The sequence below is a fragment of the Paralichthys olivaceus genome, chromosome 14 (genome assembly GCF_024713975.1).
Source record: "Paralichthys olivaceus isolate ysfri-2021 chromosome 14, ASM2471397v2, whole genome shotgun sequence".
Taxonomy (NCBI): domain Eukaryota; kingdom Metazoa; phylum Chordata; class Actinopteri; order Pleuronectiformes; family Paralichthyidae; genus Paralichthys; species Paralichthys olivaceus.
Genome location: NC_091106.1, coordinates 21,011,481 through 21,034,625, shown reverse-complemented (window position 1 = coordinate 21,034,625; position 23,145 = coordinate 21,011,481). Strand labels below are relative to the sequence as shown.

Sequence of the window (23,145 nt, the reverse complement as noted above, 5' to 3'; positions counted from 1 at the left end):
TGTAAAAATCTCATCTCTCCTCATAGATCTTATGCTTTCGTATATATTTTTAATGTCGAGTGTTTCTATCTTATTGTGGCGGAGTTTAAACCATAAATAAACCATTTCGCTTTTGTTTCTATGATGGGCCCCCCCAGTTCTTTTTTTGCCAGCCCGATGCCTTGAGCCCTCAAAGTCCCTTGAAACACCCCTGGATGCAATAGAATAAATGATTGACATGTTTTCTGCTTCCCTGTGTTGTTAAACTGCAGCGCTGGTCTCAGCGTAAAAGATACGTCAGCTGAAGTAATTTTCTCATTTCCGTGTGATTCACTAAACAACTTCTCCAGTATGATGTAACCCATCATAATAAATATGAAACATTCATTTACTCAGTGTTTGTTGATTGTATCCCGGGGGGAGGGGATGAAATCATCCTGCAAATACTGTGCAATCATCAGATTTATATTCTTCTTCTTCTTTTGTGCCTCTTTGTTAGCAGCTCTTTGAAGCAACGCTCGATTTGAAGCTGTGATAATCCATCGCAATTATTTTTCAAGCAGAATGAGATTTTGTGAATGTAATTACATGACGTGTTGAAGAATGATGAGGGTTAATGTGAAGCAGATGAAGGAGCAGCAGTAAATTGAAGTTTAAACGTTGCGTCTCTTTGAATTAAACGTCATCGGTTGTTGTTCATTATAAGAATTAAAGGAGAATTCTGTACATTCTGTCCTCGTCACTCGTACTTACTGTATGTGGCAGGAACGTAAAGGAGGCTATAATAGTCATGTGAGACTTTGGGTGTCACTGCATTTAATTACAGAGTCATTTGACTGTAATTAGGGGGGTGTCGTCACTCAGCTCTCCAACCACTGTAATTGGCTGCGGACAGACAACCAGACTCTAATCTCACACTGAACTAAAGGAGCGTTTTAATGCAGCGTGTCAGAAAAGGCAGTTATCTATTTTCCAGCGGTCGCATCACGAGCTGTTGGATGGTCGTGTTGAAACGTTAGATTCTGAGCAGCATGACGACGATCACACAAAAGATTTTCACAAACACTCGCAGGAGTATTTTGTTTCACATGGAGACACATCTGCACATTTACATTTGAAACAAACACCCAGAGGCAGTGCTCAGGGGGAAACATGTCGTGTCCTAGAGTTTCTCTTGACGTGCACGTGTTTCAGGTCAGGAGACGAGGTAACACAACCACACTCGATCCTGCGTCCTGTTTGAAGGGAGATGGGAAGGTGAGACAACAAACGGGGAACAAGACTGGAAGGAGTTTAGATACCTGTTGAAAACTCGCTGGCAGCCAAGTGTGACCTGTTCAAGCTTTGCCGTCTGCGGGGGGAAGTCGTCCGACACACTTACTTTACAAATACACATAAAGACAAAGTCAGGAATACATGGAGAGTATTCACGTTCATGCCCTGACTCCTGCACACAAGGATTCTCTGGCTAATAAAGACTGATCAATTATCTTTATAAGATTGATGGAATGTTAAATGTCGAAGAAAAGCATTAAAAAAATATCCTAGATTCATCCTCCTCAGTGGAATCAGCTTCATAAGTTAGTGGTCTCTTCCTTGACCCCACCCTTCCACCAGGTTTTGAGAAAAAAATAAAGAATTCTGGTGTAATTCTGCTCACAAGATTCAAACATTATCCCCTGATGTCAATGAAAATGTTGAAAAAACATCTGAAAAAACAGAAATCCTGAATCTGCTCTCTGATCCGGAGCCACACCAGAATTTCAGGCTCCTCCCTGTTTTTGTGCAACGCTGCTAACTGCCGGACAGAAACAGGAGAAATCATAATGTCTCTGGCTGAAGCAACTGTTATCACTGCGGAGGATGAATTGTTTGATTAGAACTACCGTTGCCTCAAAGGTCAAACGGTCAGATGAGGATCTCGAGAAGGCAGTGGGGTCATCACTGTCACCACGGCAACAGGCAACACAGTGATGCAAGCGCGCATGATGTCATTAAATAAATCTGTCGTCTGCGGCCTCCGGGTGTTTTTGTTACCACAGGAATTGAGGGGGATTTTTTTTTGTTCTCTGCTATTGAGTAAACTCTGGCACCGCTGCTCTGACACAACAAGACAAAGGGAGGATTTACTCCGCAAACTTTATTGTTTGAAAGTACACGAACAGAGCGTCATCGAAGCGTGTCCACTATCACAGTGCGTACATGTCACAACACAGGAGCTTCACATGCCCTTTGGGGAGAGAGACAGCGGAGGTAGTTGAGAGGAGACATGGCACATCCTGGCAACAGAAACTTTCACATTAAGTTTACGTCAACTGCGATATTCCAATATTAACACAAAAAAAACAATCCTGGACAATACTGCACTTCCTGAAAACATATTCAATTTATACGTCCACCACCTTAAACCTGGTCCTCACAGTTTGGCAAAATGCAGCTGAGTCCATTAAGGAGCATGTTGGTTTTCATCTGATCATAATGACGGCGTCTGTTTCTATAAGAGCGAGAGACTACAGCTCCCTTATTTCTACCAAACGAGAGCATGACGTCCCTTAAAATATGCAGCAGAGCAACAATGGCAGATTTACAGCGCAGGAAAACGTCACACACACGAGGCTACATGCATGTGTAGCATTAGATCATAACACAAACCAACCAGATACAGTGGTTTAGATTCATTATTCATCCTGTTAACGGACACAAATGATCCATTAAGCAACACAGCTAAACACAACACATGCTGGTATATGTGTTTAGATACAAAGAAATACTGAGTGAACAAGCGTCCACGTTTTTTTGTGTGGAGAGATTCATATGAGAAGATTACAGACCTTGGTGGGAAATGTCCGACACCACTTATGGGTTAATAAAAAGTTTGTGGGAGCATCAACTGGTGTGCGGACATTTCCCGTCATCTGGTTTTCATCGTCGGTGCAGCACCAAGAGATGTTGGTGCTTTTGTGTGCTTGGTGTAGCTTGATGCTGCTCTCATGTCCCAACCATAAATAAAATCAAGCTATTCGCTATTTTCTCTCTTACTCATTCCGTCTTTTCTATTCAAATCAGCTGACTGGGGTTGATTTCGGTTGTTCCAATCAGATTTAGCCAACATCTTAATCAACCAATCATGCCGTTTCAATCTGTTCTCCTCTTTCTCCACCACCTTCCTCATAAATTACCTTCACTACACTACGCACGCCCCTTTCCTCACCCCATCAATCATGATGACATCACGAGGGGTCTCTTTTATATCACTTCCTCCTCTCTGACATTTAACTTCTAACCCGACTCACGGCAAGAAAGCGAATGATGGTAATTTTGGAAAATGTGGAACGATTCAAAGATCAATTATTCATCAAATCTCAAACCGAGTTGTGTTCCTTTTTTCTAATCATTATTTTAAAATGGCGTTCAATGTTTGTTTGTACAAAATTAAAACAAGAAGAAATGAATGTTGTAATTAAAAAATATTCATGAATACAACGTCAAAGTGTTTTAAAACGCAGCCTTCTTCATTAACGACGACCGGAATAAAAACGGCTCTAAACGGACCAATCACTACAATTTAAAAACACAGCCTGGCCATATTTCATATTTATACCTCACATATGAAATTTAAAAAAAAATGTCTTCCCTTTTCCTGCAGCTTAGGTAACGCAGCAACCACAGACTGCGACTAAAGATGGACGACTCGTCTGCACGTCCTCCCACTATCCGTGAATGAAGCCGAACACAAGCATCTTGGTAGTGATTCGACTCTTTGTTTGGCCCGTTACCCTTACACTAACATGGAGGAGGCTGGGTTCGTGACTTACACTGCACCACCAGGGGGCAATTGAGATGCTTCTGCTTCACCTGTCATGTCGTCCATCTTTATTTACAGTCTATGGCAACAACCTAAAGACACACCTCCGCAACGGCTCTACTCTCGTGTGCTTCAGTTACTGATGGTGGAAGATTCATGAACGAGTTCTTAAGATGCAGACGGTTTGAGGAGCATGGCACAAAGATCCATCCAGCTGCCTCCACTCCGTCCAGCAAAGTGGAGAATGATCGAAAACCAAAAAATACACTTTCCCTCCACCCACATCAAACCTTCCCCCTGTTTTTCCTTTCACAGCAGATGTAGGCACGGAACTGGAGTTGACGACAAACCCCCTCGACGTGACAGTTTTGCATTTGAGCACCTGGTAACGCACCAACATGAGACGTGGTTACCGCTGTCTCGCACTAGACGGGACTTAAAACTGTACAGAGACATGACAAGTTGCTGCTGCTGGAAGCCTGAGCGGCTGAGAATTTCCTCAAGTGCGAAGAGATCATCACTTTAAAACCAGCTCTGGTTTTCTAATTGTAAAGGAAACATGAAAAACTTTAAAAAGGCTCGAGATTCTCTTGTGCTACGACTTTTAAAAAATGTTTTTCTCTGTAATGTAAATGTTCGTTAGACAAACAAGAACCAAAAGAAACAACATCCTGCTCTGAATTCACCACCATCTTTTCTGAATTTCTCCAAATGGACTCTCGAAGCCTCACCTGTTTTGAAATAAAGTGTATCACAGCAGAATCTCTCTATCAGCGTTAAGACAAACGGAAACAAAAAAGTGACCCTGAGTTGTGCACGGCTCGTTCTGGGGGTGAAATATTTCAACCAGCTGCACAAATATAGGTGAAACAAACTGTAAAACTAAATACCATCCGTCTATAACAAACATCCTCATATTGTACATGTGCGAAGTCACACGTATGTAAACATGCAGCGTTTTTTGAAATTTCACCATCATTGGAACAGGCCAAAGCAACTGATGCAGGATCAGGATCATGTGTCTGTGAGAGACAGATAATGTGGAGGAGGGGAGACCGATGCATCGACCATCAGTCCATCAAACCCTGGTTACCCCCTCCTCCCCCTCCTCCCGCCCTCACATCCACAGACAGGAGGCGCAGGTGAGTCCTCGGCAGCATCCGTCCCCGCACTGAGGGATGTGTCCCCCTGGGGGGGGGGGCGAGGCGATCACGTCCTCAGCTTTAAGATGACCGTGGCCAGGATGAGGAAGAAGGTGTTCCAGCCAAGGGTGACGGCGAAGCCCCGCCACACCATCATCCGAGTCAGACCCCAACCTGTCGGAGAGTCACACGTTCACGTTGTCAATATAAAGGTCAAAAGTGGACTCGATAAGTGACGCTGACAGGACATATAATACATATAATGAAAAAAGCCTCATGACAAAGACATTTATTGATTTTATATTTCGAAAATAAACATATTTTTAATCTGAATCACATTCACCCCTACAGGCATAAATAAATTGGACTTTGTGGAGAGATTGCTTTTTTAAACGACTGGCAGACGTTAGATCTGATGACGTCATGTGATTGAAAGATGGAGAAACAGCTACAGAAAGTGAAGTAATGGCTGTTTTCCTCATCCGTACACAGAATCTGGTTATGAGCCGTGTCTTCTGCGTTTTAAAGTATCTGCAAAAACCATCAATCTCTGAGTAATCTGATCCAACGTGGTTCAAACACAGTAAAGGTTTATTATTATATTATCTGTCATATTATATTAGCTTATTGAGGTCACAGTGAATGTGAGCATGGTGCAAAGCATGGACATTAAAACGTTGGCCACTGAAGTGCACGTGAATCTAATCAGTGAAAAGTACAAAGTCCCCCCCTCCTCGTCCACCACTGAACTGCCACGATAAGGTTTTCAAGCAGGAAATGGCGTCTTTGACTTCCTGCGTTTGACGTGTATCACGTAACACGGAGGGAGCTCGGGCTGCTCTCACTGTCCGGACACGATGACGTCCAGAGACAGAGCGAAACCTCTACACCTCATATTCCAGGAAGTTCAGTTACACAGGATCCAGAGCTGATTAAAGATTCAGACGAGCGGCTGTAGCAGATACCGTGACAATCGGACCGTAACACATGCCCACGACACGCCGGAGGAGCTACGGGAGCTTATAACGTTACAAAATCGATGCGTGTTGTGCAACGTGTGTATATATTACCTCTGTACATTATACAGCGGAGGGCTTCTGAGGCGTAGGTCTGAGGAAGAGCCAGGCTGAGGTATCGGAGAGGATACGGGATACACTCCACGGGCCAGATGATCCCTGCAGATCAGGGCAGAGCAGATACTGTTATATTTACATTTTAGAACATAGAGGCTGAGATGACTTGGATTTTATTTGAACCTTTCCAAAGCAAAGACGGGAGAGAGGAAGATATGAGGATGGATTTTGCCTCGTTACTATGATATTTTTCTACAAATCTGAGGTTCACAGATAAAGACAGTGAGATATGACTGAAAGCTCCACATCAGAAGTGGACGCTGTGGTGGGATTTATTTTGAAATGCTGTTTCCAACTTCTCAATGAACCTGATAATTTACCACAGAGTAAATATATCTGTTAAGTGCTTAATAAAGATTTAATCGTTCGATACGACGGCTCCAGTGCAGCTACCTCATGGACCGTGGAAGGATCGTTGGAACTTGTCTGAGCAAAGATTTCTTTATCCTGAACCACAATATAAACCAGAGGCTCCAGGTTTCAGAGCTGTTTATGTCACGAAATGATGCTAATCTCTATAAACAGATATCATGTGAATTTGAGATTTCTCTGGTTTCTGTTTCTAGTTTGACAAATCACATTTGAGCAAAAGTGGTGGAACACATAGACCCAACAGACAGCTGTTATAGAAACTAACCAAAACATCTTCTGGTCCTCAAACACTTAAGTATCACTGTTTGGGTTTTGTGTGGAGAAACTTTCGACCTTGACTGTAAACAGTCTCTTCACCAGAAGCCCCCAGATAAAGGCCCAGAGGCTGATTCATCACCAGACGATCGCTGACCGTCTGACATTCATGTCATACAAACTGAAACTGCCTTAAACCTCATCACTAAGTTTCACCAGAGGGTGAGAGAAAGAACTATCTTTGTTTTCCTGAAGGTTAAGATCAACTACTGCACTTCTCTTTACATCTCTCTATTTAGCTCAAGTGTTGGAGGAGGATTATTCCCACAATTCCTTCTAAAGACTTTGAAGTTTTCAACCATTCCAGACCGAAATTCATCCACCCGACCCCCACTCAGGCTTACACCCCGTCTCCCTCATCAAAGAGGCTGTAATCAGCTTTTTCTGCTTGAATAATCGTCCAGCAATCAGACACCTACAGGACTTTTTAACACTGTTTACACTCACACACTCACACACACACTCAGAGGCCTACCGCTCAGGATGAGGTTGGGGTAAAACATGCCCAGCGCGGCCTGGTTGGCGCTCTGCTCGTCATCGATTGCGGCGGAGATGACGAGGCCGAACGAGATGCCGGTGACGCCCTGCAGCACGATGAGAATTACGACCAGCACCAGGGAGCCTTCATTAGGCATCTGCAGAGGGGGAGGGGGGGGAGAGACAGGACAACAGGCTCGTAAATGTCTCAAGTGTTTTCATGTAGAGAGCTGAGGCAGAACTAAAGAGAGAGGAGCGTGAGCAGAGTTAAAACCAGGACAAAAGCAAGATTCTACATGAACAAAATCCACAATCTGACACCCAACAGATGCAGTTATTACACAGGAAACACAAGTTTAATAGTTTGAATCTATTTTTAGTGGTTTCTTTGCTCTGAAAAACTCATTTTTCAAGCTTATTCTTGGAAACACCATCTGCTCAAATCTCTTCCACTTCTTAGCCTTTGTGCAGAACTCATTTCAAAGTCTGTCTGAGGTTTTAATAGAAAAATCATCCCCGAGGATGTGATGTCATGTGGTGCTCCAGGAATCCAAGGTGGCAACAGGCGGCTTAATTAAGACTTTTTCAAAATATAATAAAAACAGGGACTAAAGTCCGAAAGTCTCAGGATTCAAAGTGGTAACTCGGAGAGAATTTGCAGACGCGTGTTTGTGTCTGTGTGTGTGTGAGTGCATGTGTTCTCTCAGCGTGTTAAGACACTATCCGTCTCCCCTGACGACGTGCAAAAATAGACCTGCACCAGGAGGCCACATGACCACTCGGTTGCCACAGCAATCAAGGTTGTTGTCGTGGCGATCCCGCTGTGATCCCTGGATACGGGCAGCACGGGAAGTGATTTATGGAGTGGTGGTCTCTTTGGACTTCAGCACCTTAATTAACCCACACATGGACACGCTAACGCACACCGACACACACAGTTTAAGACACAGACGAGACAACACACACCCATAATAGCACGGACACACACACACACACACACACACACACACAGAATGACATCTATCCTATCTTTGTCTGTATTGATCCCACACAGGGTCACAAAGTAATCGATGACCTCTCTGACCTCCAGAGTCTGTTTGATACACATGACGAGATTTCCTCCATAACTCTCCTCCTGTCTGCTGCTGCTGTCACGTCGCACAGGAAAATTATGAATTCTACAATCTCAGAAAATCACTGTAGTTAAATGAATTATCATGACTCTACTGTTCTGCAGGTAAAAGTCCCATTTTTTCACGATGTGATAAAAATGCAAATGAGCGGACTAATAGAGCTTCAGCTTTTGCGAAACATTAACCTCCAGCCATTAACCTCAAACGCAGCAAATAACGTTATCAACGCAGTGACCTTTGAGTGGCTCAGAATATCTCCTTCAAACAGACCGTTGTTTCTGTTATGACACAATTAAACACGACTCAATACCCACCTCTGCAGAACTGCTCATATTTCAATGTGAGATTATGATTTGTGTGTTATATTCATCATTTTAAATTTTAGCCTGTAGTGTCTGAGCATAGTTCAATGTGCTATACAAATAAAATGCACATTTATTATTAATGTTATTATGAAAATACAAATGATGAGAGAAACAAGCAGCAAAATGAATGTGTGTGTGTGATGCTTTAAATTAAAATATAAAATAAATACAATTATCTTATTGTTTATCTTGTATTTCCTTGCTGCTACATTCTTCCAAGTATCTGGATTTTGCTCCTGCAAACACTCTGATCAATACTTTCATTTCATGTGGTGAGTGTGTGTGTGTGTGTGTTTGTCTTTGCCGGAAGGACGAACATTGAAGGCAAGCAGGATGAAGAGGAGCAGCAGGACGATCTGGACGCTGATGACAAACAGCTGAGAGAAGAGGTGAGCCAGCATCGTCTCCATGGAGCTCACACCTGGTGCCGAGACACAGAAACATCACAGTCGAGTTCGGTCACAATCAAAGATCTCATGAATAGACTCTGTCCAAAAACATTGTCCAGCACTGAAAAGGTCATCAAACCTCTAAATCTCTAAATGTATTAATTAGTAGTAATTATCAATCCTTCCATTAAAATGTCTGCAGAGTTATTAATAAGTTTAAAACAATAACAGTAATAATATAACAGTAATAATTCACCATGTGATAAAAACACTGTCTCCTCTCTTGCCTGTAAACACCATCACATGCTGCTGTGATCATGTTACTCCCTCTACTGGAAATATCTCATATTACACCTAAATTATTTATGACAGATGCTTCATCGAGCTTCGGTCGAAAGATTTAAAAGAACCCACAGAAGTTTGAAGCATTTCTTCCAGAAACAAGCAGAATATCAGACTCTGTCATTTAACACGTTGGTCATAAACATCCTTCACCTCTTTGCTCCTTTGTTTTCTAGAAAAAGTCAATTTAAACACAAGTATTTATTACTGACATGTGAACGACAAGCAGCAGTAATGACCACAATCACGTATTGAATGTGAGTGTGAACTTTGACCCCTCACCTGCGACCCAGCATCTGTCCAGAAGCCCCTCCTTCCTCTCCAGGACGAAGGAGAGAGCCGTCAGACCCACGGCCAGGTAGAAGGTGATGCTGGACGAGGAAGAGGAGGAGAGACGAGGAACAGACAATTTATCGAGGCCTTTAATAGACTTTAAATGTTTATGTCCCCGGGGGGGAATTTGTTTTCACGCTCTTTCAGTTAGCACATCCCACTGACCTGAGAACAGCTCCAGGCATCACAAACGTAGTGAAGTCTGTGTCCTGGCTGCCGTAGATCGGCTCCTCAAACTAGAAGAGGACAGAAACAAAAGGTTGATTTATTTATCTTGACCTGGTTGGTAGAGTTTTCAACCTGATGGTGAAGTGATTTGGATTCAAACAGGTTTCAAACATTTCCTGATAAAAATCTTCTCTTACCTTCACCGGCAGAGCGACCATGTACGACATGCTGCCCAACTTATTGTCCACAAAACTCTGCAGGGAGACGACAGAGTTTTAACTTCTTGTTTGATGGATTAGTGATGCAAGACAGATTATAACAGATTATAACTCCAACAGCATTTTCATCAACTTTCAGGTGGATTCATAAAATAGATGACTTTGTTATTAGTATAGCCCATAAACACAAATCCCTGGTTCTCGTATCATCTTCATATCATGACGGTGAAACAAACGTAATCGTTGACATGTTTAAAAACACACGAGGAGTTTGACGTGTATTTCTTGTCCACTGCAACGTATTGTGTGTGTTTACTTGATGCATCAAATAACTTTCCTGGTTGTAACCAAAGGCAGGAAACACATTTATACCTGAAAAGCCTCATGAAGCTTCTTCTGCAGCATTAAGGCGATTTGTCGATCTACAAAAAAAACATAAACAGCAAAAATGAGCAACTCCAGCTTCTCTAAGTCACAGTAGATATGAATGAATTAAGTTTCAGGTCATATTCATTTCAGTTGATCCTTTAAATTGTTTAAAATATAATAAACTTACATGTAATTATACCAATTGTACGATGGGATGTACCATGAGAAGTGTTTGCATCTTACTTGTCAGATCCAGCCAGACGTGCACTGATCCTCCATCGACCACCTCTTTGGAAACCTGCCGCTGGATCATCCTGCGGAGTGCGCGACGGAGATCTGAGTTTATTTTACGTACATTTTCACTGAATTATTGTATCATGGGATTATTTGACAGAGCTCGTACGAAGTGGTATTTTCCTCAATCTGCCTCAAGCTGCGAGTTTCAGTTAATCAACATGAAGAGATGCAAACTTTTTTTCATGGTCGGGTCTTTCAACGCTTCATTATGTGAATGTAGCTGAACAGTTAAAATAGTTTCACGCGACGATGAGGTGGAGACGTGGAGGAGCAGAAACCTGTTGTTTTCAAACGTCTGACACATGATTCAGTGAAGACCTGCCCACACACACACACACACACACACACAAAACAACAACTCACGTCCTTTCACCTCCTCGACTGACTCATCCTCACATGACATGAGCTTTAAGGCGTGAGTTGTGGTTTGATTTGTGTTGCACTGCAGGTGCACAACAACACAACGATCAGTTAAGTGCTATGAGATGAATGAAAAGCATCTTTCACAGGTTGCATGAGGAAGAGGAGGGAAACTGAAATACGTCTGTTTGCTGTGTCGAGCAACAACCAGTCAGAACAAGGTGTCGGGATTATATTCTGATTTCTTGTGCACATTTCAATAATCAAATATAAACGACTTCATTCAACACGGGACACAGCATCTACTTTGCATCATGTGGATTTGTGTTGATTCTTCACGTGACGAGTGTGAACTCACAGCTGGAATAAGTCAGTTAATCCCTCTCTGCATGTTAAACATTGTGCTGGTGCAGATCGACTTAATAACCTTTCTAATACCGTGCGGTGTTTCATAAGGGGTGGCACGGTGGCGATTAGCACTTCTGCTTCACAGCTAGAAGGTTCCTGGTTCGATCCCGGGCACTCCAGCTCGGGGGTTAGGTTAACTGAACACTCTTAATTGTGTGTAGCTGTGAATGTGCGTGCAAATGTCCGCCCTGCGATACACGGGCGACCAGGGTGGACCGATATCAGCTGGGATTGGCTCCTGCTCTTCTCGTCAAAGGATCAGTGGAATAGATGATGGACAGATGGATGGTGTGAGGCCTTGAGACTGTGAGAGGCCTGGCTCAGTAGTATTCTGTAATCCTGCTGACAGCAATGAAAAAACACTCCGACATGACTTATTGTGAACTGGACTCGTTCCCTCCCACGTGCAACAATACTGAGCTGCTTCTATTGTACTTCAGTGTTTTTTGGTGTGGCCGCCTGTGTTATAATAAACTCACACTGACGTACGAACAACTGAGGCGCTATAATTAACTGCAACGAGTTTCACCGAGAAGGTTTTCAGTCATGACTTTTACATGAAAGTTATTCAAACCCTTTGGCAACTTTATCACCCAGAAGTGAAACAAGACACATCTTATCTTTTATTCTATGTGAAATGTAAAATGCTCCATATATGGACACGAGACTATAAGTGGATTTGTGGTGATTGAAATTCTTCACGTGACTCAAGCATGAGCTCAAAGTCTCAGAGGGTTTATTCGTGTTACTCGTCGTCTTTGAGGAATGAAGTCGAAAATGAAACGGCATCACAATCGTACGTCTTCTATAAGACGTTTGAGAGAAGCCGTGTTGGGGTGGGAACGTTTCAATAGCTCCTAAATTCAATTTAATGTTCAGGAGCTAAACAGTTCCTCACCTCTTGATTAAGTAGAGAGGATTATTAAAAGCTCATTGTCACCTCACATGATGGAGAACATACTTCTTTAACGTGTAGATTCTACACAGACTATCACACACAACATGTTATCAGAGATTGACACAGAAAACAATGAGAGTTTAACTGATAATGGAAACACAGATTTTTATAATTGTATATAAATGTTCCTCTCACCTTTTTGTCATGTAGCTGGTGAAGTTCTTGCCAAAGCCGATGACGCCCCAATACTCTCCATTACGGATTCCTTCGAAAGCCTCTGCGTGGGACAAGGGCACCTGTGGATGAAAAGCATATTTTGTATATATTATATATAATAATATATAACTTCATAAACCAGTGAGCCACAAAATATCCATAAAAAAAACCCTGTAACACAGAAATGACCTGGTTCTTCTTTGGTTGCAGCACATGAATGTTTGTTTCAGTGTCTCACAAGGTCGATACCTGGTACACGCTGGTGTTGTCCAGGAAGGAGAGCAGCGATTGGCTGTACGCCGAGGGGGAGGTCTCGTTGTTCACGACGGCGACCTGGATCCCCTGTGGATCTCCTCCGACGCACAAACAGATCAGAGAGATCTGGATGACGGGCAGCAAGAACTGGAAACACAACGAGCTGCAGACACAGAGGAGACAGAGACAGTGAGAGTGCAAACGCGTCCCTCGTCAAATCAGAACGATGGATGAATATGAGGTGTTAAATTATTAACGTGGACGTACCCGGGCATTCGCTTCATCCGCACCATTGTTTTGATCATCAGGGCAACGATGTTTCTCCACTTAGGCAGCAGGTGTCTGACTCGCACTTTCCAGTCCACTACAGAACACACAAAGGTCCGTGGTCTTATCTCGTCTGTAGAACCACTCAGTGTTTTATTATTACAGGTCACAAACTGAAACACCTTCAAGATGTTCCAAAACCAGGTTTCCACCTTTTGACCTTTGACCTTCCATCTCTGTTCACACATGAGTCCAGATACAACGTTTGTAACAAACTTCAAGGAATTCCCTGAAGGCGTCCTTGAGACATCGTGTTCATAAGAATAACAAAATAAAATAAAAATAAAAACTTTCTGTTCAAATCAGTACCTGAATATTTGGGAAGTTCCTCCCCGGCTCCGGCTCCGATCGCGAGAATTGGCCGACTCTCGTCTCGGCCGCTCTCGAACGACTGGCTGTTCTCCAGCGGCGCCCCCTGTGGACTGGATCCTTGTTTGGAGCCGACCTGGTCTGAAGTCTCACACAGCTGCAGGAAGGCGTGCTCCAGGGTCTGCAGGGGGAGACATGCAGGTGAATTTGACGACCTGAACCCTCCAGTCCACCGGGGGCTCAAACTTAAACTTACCAATGCATTGTGCTGCTTCATAACTGCGTCTGGAGGCCCCTCAGCCAGCAGGTGGCCATTCCGCATGAGACCGACCTAGAGAACAGAGGAAAAGAAGAAGAGAGAATGAAGAAGTGATATTCATTGAAGATATTTTCCACCACTATTTATGGAGAGGAAATGTATCATCCTCCAGATGTCCGGGTACAAAATCAAGATGGATCATGGCACCGGCACATGAATCTAAATTTCCAAAGCATTAAAAAAACACATTAAACTCAGGCGAGAAACTGTAAAATAATAAAACAAGAAAACTCTGAATGAAAAACACCAATAATGAAAAGAAAAGAAAATATTCTGTTCACATCTCCACATGTGGATTTCTGTAAATCCTCACAGTGGAAAACGTTCCACAAAGTTTCCCAAACGCCTCAAGTTAATTTCTGTAAACAGAGATAATTAATATTAAAACAGCACTGATACGGATTTCTCTATTAACACACTGTCAGCACAGCTTTCAGGGGTAATTTGGGGTTAAGCATCTTGCACTTTTTGAATGGAGACTGAAAGAGGCGGGGATCAAACCACCACAACCTTCTGGTTAGTGGCCATCCCTCTGTACCTCAGGAACTACAAGCAAGGCACCGCTGGGATTTGAACCCAGGACAGGTGCTTTGACCAACTAAGCCACAGCACCGCATTTTTTCAATCTGATCAACCGCTCTGTGACTAATGAGGATTTTTGAAATATCTTTTTCGGACCTGAGCCAGCTGGTGGTTACAGAGCAGTGGAGTAACTGGTTTTCATAACTCATCCCATCGATCTCCTCAGTAGGTCAGGGTTTGAAGTTTCAGAGCGGTCAGACTGGTTTTAGTGGAGAATTTCCGGCTCTGTTATTTAAAATGCAGCTGCATCGGCGAGATGCCAAAATAACCTCTTGCCTCGTTCTTTTTGTGCAGTTTGAGATCGAGTTTGAGTCGTGCAGCTTCAGTGAGGTTAACTTTGAAACTCCCCGACATGTTTTCACCCGCACACATTATTAAGAAACTTGGTGGAAGGATGTGCAGAGACAGAACCCATTAAATCTTGATGTGAGGTGCTGAGGTCGTTCCCCACCTCTTGCCTGAAGTCAGCTGGGATTGGATCCAGCTCCCCCACAACCCTCAGAGGATAAATATAGATATTTATAGATATAGATAGATAATGGATGGATGTTAGGCCTTGCTGGAGGAATGTGCTATTCAATCTGTTTCTCTTTTTAATTCACTGTATACATTTAGTGGAATCTTGTAAAAGAGAAGTGCACTTAACAACAATATTCAAAGTTCTATTCGCTGAGCCTGCAGTTTTTACACCACGCCACACAACAGTCTGGAGGTTAGAGAAGTGAAAAAGCACATTTCCCAAATTCAGAGAACTCCTGTGGTTTGCAGCAGCTTCATCTACAGTAGAAACACTCGACTGTAAAGTACTGGGCTTTACATACAAAGCAGATTAGTGATGAAACAATGAATGGACTCATGGATTTCTGCAGATTCTGGCATTAGTCTGAGCAGCAGTGAGGGCGACATATGTGGTGAATGTACTGTAACTGTGCAGGCTCTCTTACTTTGACCCTGTTGTTCATGTGTGGGGGCGTTCGCCAATAATCTGCTCGTTGTCAGAAGTATTAGGATTCAGGCTAAAAGCTTTGACTGAACAGAATAAACGCAAATGAAACTAGAAAACGACGGCAATGACTCAGCAGTGACTTTAATTTTAAACCTATGGCGGCTTTACTTCCTCTTCTCTCTCTGTGTTTCTTCAGTTTCTGTATTCGAGTGGAAGCCGCAGGTTTCACACTGTAAATTATAGTTTGTTTTTTTATCGCACAGCACTCTGTTTACCGGAGGTTGTTTTAAAACGTCTATATAAATAAACTCACAAAAATAAATGACAAACTGAAAGATCTGAACTTAAGAAACCAACAGTGTGGTTGTTTTGAAAGTAAAATTGAGGGAAAGAAAAACTCGAGAGCATCTAAACAAACTCTACAGGAGTTTTTTCTCATGGAGCTTTTGTCCGTCCTGTCAAAGCTGATGAAGAATAAACTTCATCAAACATGTTGACACAGAAAACATCAATAGACTCATTGTTTCTGAGGATGAATGCGGAGACAGAGCTGTTGATTCTGTATTCCTGAACATCTCAGAGGTCATTTTCTTTGTGTATGTTCTGTGTGAGCGTGCACGTCTCCATGCACGTCTGAATTCTCTCACCACATTGGCTTGCCTGGCCTCCTCTATGTAGTGCGTGGTGATGATGACGGACACTTTCCCCGTCTTCACAATCTCCACCAGATGCTGCCAGATCCTGCAGAGCAGACGGAAACAAAAGAAATTCAAATTACATAACGTTTGACCCGAGAGCGATTAAGAGTTTTCCTGCAATCTCCGTCTCTCCAGCCGCGGACTCTCTGCCAAACGTCTGATCTGATGAGGCTTTGTGGTGAAATTACACAATGAAACTGGAGCAACACACCAACGCAGTGAAGCGAGCCTCGAAATAAGGTTTCTGATTTTTCTTTTCCACAACATTGTGGCCGATAAGGAGAAAAATAACGTGACGCTCCTGTGAGGTTTGAAAAGGAAGATGTTTACTTGGTTGACAGATGCTGACACACGACTTTTAAACTTATTATATTTCTTTAAATGTCTGAAATCCTATCTTTAATTTAGTGTCTCCGACAAAGAGCTTAATTGAATTTAAAAGGACTGTTAAGTAAGAGTGTCTGTGTGTGTGTGTATGTGTGAGTGTGTGTTACATACTTGGCCCTGAGCACAGGGTCCACTCCGACAGTTGGCTCGTCCAGGATGAGCAGCTCTGGATTCTGAAGCAGAGCAGCACCGAGAGACACCCTGCGCTTCTGACCCCCGCTGCAGGAAACACACACACAGGAAACAAACAAGAAGAATCAAAAGCCGACTCCTCCGCACATTCTTGATTGTTGCGTAACTGTTTATCAAACGCTATGCATGCCGCTCGTTCCCGAGGGAGGAGGTAACCGAGAGAGGAGGCAAAACGTGCAGGACAAACCTGCCCGACAACACGGAGGGAAATAAAAACACCTGACGCAGAGGAATTCTGGGAAAAACTGACAATTTGATCTTATTTTTTTGACAAGAAAAACATAAATTCTTAAAAAAAAATTTTCTATGATTCAAAAATGAGCCGCTTGATCCTGCGTTGTAATTAAGACAAAAGAAAAAACAATATACGAGGAAGAAACAGACGAGTGTGAGCCACGAGCTGTGTTTATCCATTCCTGGAATATTTGACATACTATGTGTGAACAGCTTCAGCTGCGTCTCTGCAGCAAAACAAGAGAGGACACGAGGATGACGAGATCTTTAACAACACAGATCTGAGAAACAAACTTAGAATTCACTAACAAAACAGTTTTACAGGGAAACAGAAGCTGGTCTGTTTTGAAGGGACTCTCCAGGAAGGTTCTTTGTAATGAATCAGGGATGCGACTCATTAGCAGTAACGAGGGACAAGGATTTATTTCAACAACCACAGAATATACACCCTGCATGAATCCAGCACTTGTTAATGATCACTGCACCTGACAGGACGCCTGAACTAAGTTATTTTTGTCTGCGGCATAGCAGAGGGACGCTAGACCCTCAGATAAATTAAAATATTAATAGATTGTCGACTTTTATGACGAAACATGGGAACATTGACGTAAATATAATAGAGTCCACACCAAGTTTATTAAAGAAAGTTGATATTAAAAAATAAAGAGGTGGTTATCTCTTCATTTGACGCATGTGTCCTTATCAGACAATGTCATGTTGTTGTTTTATGGGCACTGTGTTTATAACCTGCAGTGGACAAGTACAAAGTCTGTGAAAAGTTTGATATCATATCATAACATAATGTGGCCGCTGATTGAGCGTTGTCTAATTCGTTGGTATGATGATTAACGACTCTGCTACGCTCTTCAAACACACTTGTTTCTGGACGAGCTCAGCTTCACTGTGTTTAAAACTCATCCTGTCTGATAGACGTGTTTTTACCTGAGATTTCGGACCAGGCTGCGTTTCTGAGGTAGATCCAGGAAGTCGACGAGGAAGTCCATGCGGGCCTGGGTTTCCTTTGATGTGAGGCCGTGGATTCGGCCGAAGAAGGTCAGGGTGTCGCTGATGGTGAACTCGTTGTACAACGCCAGCTCCTTTGCAACACAAGAAAAGGTTGTGTGAATGTGTGTAGAAATCATCTCAGCGTCCAGCAGATAAATAAAGTTTTTTTTGAGGCACAGCTCAGCACAAGTAGAATATTTCAACCAAACAAATGAATCAGTAAATTAAGATTTTATCTGTTTTATGGAAGCAGAACAGAATCTGTTCTGTTCTCTGAGCTCTTAAACAGAAACCTTTGACTCAGCACTTTTAGCTCCTCCATAACTGAGAGGATCAACATCTTGATTTCATTAGTAAAACAAATTTAATCTTGAAGGATTAGGTATTTAAATAATAATCCATACATACATTTCTCTGTAACAAGGATGAATGGGATTTATTTCACACTGCGAGCCTCTTCACCAGGCTCAACACAAGCCACGGAACACACGAGGTGTCACATGACTCGCTCTCTGGCTCACAGATCAGCGTTACCACACACGTGTTATCAGCCTCATCAGATTTCCACTCTGACAGTAATAAGCAGAGGTTAAATTAAAACGAGCCCTAGAGCAAGGCACTTAATCCCTGCATTAAGTGAACGTCGGGGGGGGTAATTGGCTTTACAGAACACACTTAAAAGTCCTCCCTGGACAAACAGAGGTTTAAGTGTGGAGCGACTGAGCGGACTGTGAAGAGGTGGACTGTGGGAGTCTGCAGGTTTTAAAGAAAGAGAATTCGTTTTAACTTTACTTAAACATGGATTGAATATGAAAACAGTTCAGCAACAAAAGTAGAAAGTTAAAAAGCAACAGTCCTCTTATGAAAACAACATATTTATATCACATTAAACACATTCATAGTTATTAGTCTCCTGAATACGCCAGATTTCTTCCATCAAGACTGTGATGAGGTCAATTAAACCGTATTGTGTTGTTCACCTGTGGCATGTACCCGACTTTCTTCCCCGGCACGTTGTGACCAGGGAACGCAGGCGGTCGCCCCAACACGGTGATGTGTCCCCGCGAGATTTTCAGCGTCCCCACGATGCATTTCAGCAGCGTGGTCTTCCCGCAGCCGCTGGGGCCCAACAGACCATAACTGCAACGGACAAGAGCGTTTCAGTTAAAACACAAATGATTTGCGGACTTGAGGTCGTAGCACTTTCCCACAAACGCAGCGATTGTTCAGTCATGAAGAAAGTGAACTGAAATACAGGAAGTGGAGCAGGTGTGGAAAGATCTCAGATGTATGGTCATGGTGGCTTTCAACAGATAATGTCTATGTAAGCAGCTGAAGATAACCAGGCGAGTTTATTTATGGAGTCAAACAATGCTCGCGGGGAGTGACGCAGATTTACAATAGATATGAGTGTTTTAAAGATAACCTGTCCAAAGTATAAACACCTGACCAGCACTCATTCACAGGAATAACATGACACAAACCGAGATTTAAAAACTACATGTTTTAAAGATTGAGAGACGCCTTTTGCTGACACCCAGCAATCGTCATGGTTCCCTGTCCTGCATGCACTTCCTGCGGAGAATCTCTGAAGTTCAGAAAGCAGCTTCACTCTCTTTGAGCTGGACCACATGTCACTGAACCTCCTGCTTCATCTTCACGGAGCTGAACACAGCAGATGTACTGCAGGTAAACCTGACTTGTTTTGCAGGAAATTTAGATTTTGGTCCTTTCAGCAGAGACATGACAAAAGAGAAGGACGAGTCGACTGGCTCCTGGACTCTTCGCCCAACAATGCTTGTCGCATTTGCATGTGGAGAACACGTCTCACAGTTTCTCTCAGTAAAGATTAAATCTGTGAATTCCAACATCACGAAAAACAAAGCACAGGAACAGATTCAGCTTTTACAGATTCACTCAAGCCTGAATTCACAGCCACTCACATGTGTCCTTGTGGCACAGTCAGGTTGAGGTTGCTGAGGACCTTCAGTTTGCCGTACGACCGGCCCACGTCTCGGCACTGGATCGCGGAATCCTCCTGTCCAGCAGACGGAGGAGCCTCCAGATCAGCCTTCATGTTCTCCTCCTTCTGCCAGAGGAGAGAAAACACGGTGTTCAAGTTCAACAACAGTTCACTTCCACTGTTCTTTCAGATCTTACCATGAACTGAGCAACCGTGTGGTGGGTCGCTTGTGAGACAAAACATTTAGGGATGTGTGAAAGAATAGGTTTCATGGAACTGAAAAACATTCTGCATACATATTACTGCAATAAACATATTATAAGAAAATACAGCCCAAAATGTGCATGTCACATGATTTATCTCCATTGTGGCAGGAAGGAAATGACACTTCTGATAAAAACTACCTCCAAAACTAATAAACTAGAAAAATGAATATATAAAGATATCAAAAAGTCGACGTATCCAACCAAATCTTCATAATATAAAATATTACCTTCACTCCTGTAATCTATGAAATATAAAAAAATGTAAAACAAAGTGAACTTAGATTGAATTTTAGTCAGATAACTCTGTTTCTGCATTTTCTCATCTTCTGCTTTATGATGTCGTTTCATCGCACTGAACAATACGACGTTACACATACAAGGAAATTGAGAGGAGGAAATTTCTATTGCTTCTCTATTTCATGGATATTAAATTAAATGTGAAACTTTCATCTCTGATCTCTGAACTTTTGATCCTGCTGAAAATGTGATGCAACGTAACAGATGAAACACGAAACTTCGCAGCACAAACAGAAATAAACTTTTCACATGACTCAATATGAATTAAATGTAAAGTTACTGTGAGGAACTTATTTAGAATTTAAAAAAAATCACCCCAGAGTGAGTTTTATTCCTGAGCAGACGTTTGCAGCTCCATCAGTGGAAGTTTAAAAAAGCAACTGAAAGAAAATTCTTCTGACTAGGATTCGTTTTTTCGAGGGTTCGAGTGGTCAGAGAAGCAAGTTTACGCTTTAACTCATAAATCCAGGATGAAGCTCACTTGTGGCTGAAACAACTCTCTCTACTCCACTGTGGTTTCTTTGCATCACTTCAAGATCCAGTATTTGGGTCATAGCTACAACAATCCTTCGCTATAATCTCAAATAACTGCTTCTTTCATGGGTTTCCCGGTCTCTAACTAACTCCCTCCTTTAATCCAGCGTCTCTCGTCTTCTAGGGAGGAGATTAGGGAGATTGCATTGCATAATCTGATGCAGTTGGTCGGCCTCACCTTTGGCACTATAGCCTACATCTGCCAAACAAATACATCACCTCCATTCCACATGAATTAGCCTGTGGTTGCTAAAGAGGTTGTGTTAGAAGACGAGCTGATTCAGATCCAACATCTGACATAACAGTTAACAAAGATAAAGGCGCCTTATCAGCAAATGTCAACTTGACCGAGTGTGAAACAGCAGCTGAAGCGAACACTCACCCTGAGAGGAGCAGAGGACAAAACAAAAAGAAGGGGAGAAGTGGGAGAGGACGAGGGGAACTGGCTGATGAGCGTCTCCACACAGAGAAGAGTTGAAGAGCATATAAACACGACCTGACACAAACTTTCTCAGTTAATGCAAAGTGGAAAAACAGGTTTGTTTCACCGCAGGTGGAGACGCATGGCCTTACCTAGGACGACTCCACATCACGGGACAAAATAATGAGGTTTTTCTTCAATGAATTATATTTTGACAAACAAAGAAAATAAATATTTCACGGCTGCAGCTTCACGCTTTGTGAGAATAACTTGATTTTCGATGTAAAGTTGACATTCCTGGATGAATTGACAAATTGACCAGAGCCCTAAATCTGGGCTCTTGAAACTTTTGGTTTTGATTTATAACATTGTAAGAGTTTGATTTTTAACCCAAATGCAGAAATGTCAGAAAATCCACAACATAACAGTCTGTTAGTTGCAGTCTCTGACTTGGAACTTTGATTTTCATTATGAATTTAATCCAAGTTAAGTCCTAAATCTGGGCTCTTGAAACTTTTGGCTTTGACTTTTAACACTGCAAGAGGTTGAAACTGAACCCAAATGCAGAAATGTTAGAAAACCCATGTAACAGTTGCAGCCTCACTCTGCCTTAGAGAGAAAAAGCCTTGGAGAAACACCACATAGTAATGTCCCGCAACAGCTCAACAAAGCCTCTGTCTTCATTCATACTCTGCTCTGCTGATCCAGAGGAATTCCTACCTCGCCTGCCAACTCGTTGCCAATTTGCGTCAGCGCCAAAGTGGAAGAACGGCGCACAAATCCGTCCGGATTCAGCTGCACACTGGGAGGCGAGCGCACACTGTCACACGGCGGCCCAGCCTCGGCCTATTTATAAGCCTCGGTAGCCGAAGTGCACCGACCCACCAGCTGCTGCACGTTTCACTTCTGCCTCCTCACCCCTGCGCGTCACTGGACGAGCGCTCTGCAGATGCGCTCCCCTCTGTGCGTCTCCTCCTCCCTCTCTCTCTCTCTCTCTCTCTTTCTCTCTCTCTCTATCCCCACCGTTACCTGTGTCGCCAAAAACTCCAAACGTCAAACTGAACCCTCGTGAAACGACTGATCGTGGAATCGTTCGCAGCAGCAGCAGCAGCAGCAGTGTGCATCCTGCAGGTTTCTCCATCTTGCTGCAGCAGGGACCAGGGGGGGAGCCACGCTGCTGCCGCTGCAGGGACCGACTCAAGCCCTGCACGGTTTCATGTTTCCTGAAATACCACCCCGCCCCCCCAAAAAATAAAGCATCTCACCCGCTCCTCCATCTCGGTGCTGTCTGCGAGAGCGGCCGTCGCATCATCATCCAGACCGGCAGCCTCCGCGGCCATGGCAGCAGAGAGGAGGGCGGGTAGAGAGACACTGACAGTGATGGGAGGAGAGAGAGAGGGAGAGAGAGAGAGAGAGAGAGAGGGGGGAGAGAGAAGGGGGGGGGGGGGGGGGGGGGGGGGGGGTGCTGCTGCTAAAATATTAAATATCTTCTTATAAATAAGATGCAGCATTAAGTGGATTTTCAGATTTCTCCACCCGAAGCTATAAATGATTCATTATGTTCATGGAGCTCTTAGAAATAAAAGAGTTGTTCCAATGAAAGTGGCTGTTAATGAAACCGTCAGCTGAATCTTTTTATAAAAACAAGTGTTAGGACATTTAAATATGTCCATTCAAAATGACTCATGAAT

General features: G+C 43.1%; 1 protein-coding gene across 4 annotated transcripts; it reads right to left on the bottom strand.

The window, feature by feature from the left end:
* Positions 1-2,099: 2,099 nt before the first annotated feature.
* On the bottom strand, positions 2,100-22,849 carry abch1 (ATP-binding cassette, sub-family H, member 1). Of its 4 annotated transcripts, none has more exons than XM_020108663.2 (20): positions 22,720-22,849; positions 19,917-20,062; positions 18,954-19,113; positions 17,911-18,065; positions 16,654-16,761; positions 16,105-16,198; positions 13,867-13,941; positions 13,611-13,791; positions 13,242-13,338; positions 12,969-13,137; positions 12,699-12,799; positions 10,784-10,854; positions 10,544-10,593; positions 10,151-10,207; positions 9,951-10,021; positions 9,735-9,823; positions 9,039-9,142; positions 7,222-7,381; positions 5,997-6,101; positions 2,100-5,100 (listed from the first exon to the last, which is right to left on the bottom strand). In XM_020108663.2, exons 1-20 carry the CDS (start codon positions 22,792-22,794, stop codon positions 4,994-4,996), a joined length of 2,175 nt encoding a protein of 724 aa, XP_019964222.2. In that variant the 5' UTR covers positions 22,795-22,849; the 3' UTR covers positions 2,100-4,993. The 4 variants fall into 4 exon arrangements, with proteins under 4 accessions (XP_019964222.2, XP_069394973.1, XP_069394974.1 ...); XM_069538872.1 differs by lacking the exon at positions 22,720-22,849 and adding an exon at positions 22,175-22,362; XM_069538873.1 differs by lacking the exon at positions 22,720-22,849 and adding an exon at positions 21,416-21,534.
* Between the last annotated feature and the right edge of the window lie 296 nt (positions 22,850-23,145).

What these genes read in the sequence shown, in the direction of transcription:
- abch1 (XM_020108663.2), bottom strand. Translation starts at nt 22,794, where the DNA reads ATGGCCGCGGAGGCTGCCGGTCTGGATGATGATGCGACGGCCGCTCTC. An exon ending in ACTGTGCCACAAGGACACAT is followed by an intron (nt 19,114 to 19,916) that starts GTGAGTGGCTGT and finishes TGTCCGTTGCAG; the next exon opens with TTATGGTCTGTTGGGCCCCA. An exon ending in ACAACACCAGCGTGTACCAG is followed by an intron (nt 12,800 to 12,968) that starts GTATCGACCTTG and finishes TTTCATCCACAG; the next exon opens with GTGCCCTTGTCCCACGCAGA.